Source organism: Gregarina niphandrodes (assembly GCF_000223845.1).
Source record: "Gregarina niphandrodes unplaced genomic scaffold scaffold00004, whole genome shotgun sequence".
Classification (NCBI taxonomy): Eukaryota; Apicomplexa; class Conoidasida; order Eugregarinorida; family Gregarinidae; genus Gregarina; species Gregarina niphandrodes.
The window spans coordinates 314,978-316,860 of NW_011645775.1; the positions used below are offsets into that span (position 1 = coordinate 314,978).

A 1,883-nucleotide genomic window follows, 5' to 3' on the forward strand; every position below is an offset into this window, starting at 1 on the left:
AAGAACGCTGACACCATCGCCTCCGTTATGGACATACTAAAAACCGATGATAACTGCATCGCCACCGCCGGCGACGGACATCAATTTCTCGTTAGAGGACTACCAGTGACCAGCAAGACACTCAAAAACGCCCATGTTGGATAGACTTGACTCGCGCGCGGGTCATGCTCAAGTCTCACCGGTCAAGTCCTACCTGTGTTCACTGTCGTCATGTCCTACCTGTGTTTGTTCACTGTCGTCATGACATGACGACAGTGACATGACACGTCAATGTCGTCATGTCACGTCAATGTCGTCATGTCACGTCAATGTCGACTATATCCGCCACAAAGGAATGAATTTTTTGTCTACGTATTGGCAACCCACGATTGTGCCTTGCACTATGCTGTCCCACGGTGCTGCAGCCTCACGGTGCTGCAGCCTCACGATTCGACGGCCAAGAAGCCTTCCTTAACATCTCGCGAGAGGTCGTTAAAGACTTCTTGGGAGACAGGTGGCTCCCCACGGACCGCCCGTTTCATGTTGAACACATGCCACTCGCTGCGCATGTGCTTCTGGATGGTCAGGTTCAAATCTTGGAGGTAGTCGATTTCGCAAGTACGGCACCAGGTTGCAGACGTGGGCTCGTTCGGTGTCCGGGGTTTGGGCTCGGTCGGGGGCTCCACGACTTCCGCCAGTGCTTCCGCGGCAGCCTTTTTCGACTTCTCCTTCTCCTTGCGCTGACGACTCAGCAGCTTTTTGGCCCGCGTCCGTTCGTGGTGGACTGCAGCCCGTCGGTCTAAGAACTGCTCCAGGTCCACATCGTCTTCGCCTTCTTCCTCCTCCTCATCAATGGCTGCACTAGCAGAGTCCGTCTTCTTATGTTCATTTTGCACGTCTTGTGAGTTGGGGTTCGCCATGTCCTCGGGACTGAGTGACTCGTCGTCCTCGCTGTCCGAGGCCTCGAGAGCGCCGAACGTGGTGAACGTTTGTTTGGTAGAGTCCTTGAAGACGGGTGCGGGAGTTTCGTCTGAGTCGTCTTCTTCGGATTCAGAGCTTTCGGATTCAGAGCTGGGTTCTTCCTCACTGCTTGGCTCATGAGGTTTGCTTCGAAGTTCATGAATGGGGATGGCGGTTCTCTTGTCGAGAACGATAAAGGGGCATTGTTTATTGTGAGCGTAAGTCTCAACGGCGGCGAGATCGCTTGGTGCGACGCAGAAGACCAGGTTGTTGTCGTTCTGTTGAATAGCGAAGGCGCCAATCGGTTCCAAGAGTTCGGTGGTAGTCTGTTTGGCGTGTGGAGTGTGCAGCGAGATTTTAGTGGCTACTATGCCCAAGTCTTCGGGGAATGCCCGCGCCAGCTTCTCCGCTAATCGACTTGCGTAAGCCTTAGGAGGCAGGTGCTTTTTAGTCTTCGGCACACACCCTATCTTCTTCGCGCAAGATTCAACTGTTTCCGCAGACAGGGCCAAAGTCGCCTTCAAAGGCAACAGACGAGGCGCAGTTAATACGTACACCTCCTTCTGGAACTGCTGCTGCTGAACCATACGCTCACGGGTACTCAATTGAATCGTACCTTGTGCCAAAATCTGCTTAACACAAGCGTAAAAGTCACTTGTCCCAAAACTTCCTATCAACTCCGCATCACGCGCAAACTGACCTTTACCCACACAACTAAATATCTTGTCACTCTGCAACACCTCACTCAGGTCTGTCTCCTTCCCCTGACGCCAGTCCTTCACCTTGTTCGGGTAGCATGCCAACTCAAACGTGTTTGGCCCATCACGCAAACGAACTATCGATACATTCGTCAAACGAATTTGGTTCTTCGGCTGGTTAATTCTACTCATATCCTACTCCTATCTCTCCTACTGTTCTCTCTCCTAATGTTCTCTCTGCTAATG

At 52.4% G+C, this 1,883-nt stretch overlaps 1 protein-coding gene across 1 annotated transcript; it reads right to left on the reverse strand.

The window, feature by feature from the left end:
* Positions 1 to 422: 422 nt before the first annotated feature.
* GNI_032310 (shwachman-bodian-diamond syndrome protein) lies at positions 423 to 1,829 on the reverse strand (the record flags this gene model as incomplete). Its single annotated transcript, XM_011130891.1, has 1 exon — positions 423 to 1,829. One exon carries the CDS (start codon positions 1,827 to 1,829, stop codon positions 423 to 425), a length of 1,407 nt encoding a protein of 468 aa, XP_011129193.1.
* Between the last annotated feature and the right edge of the window lie 54 nt (positions 1,830 to 1,883).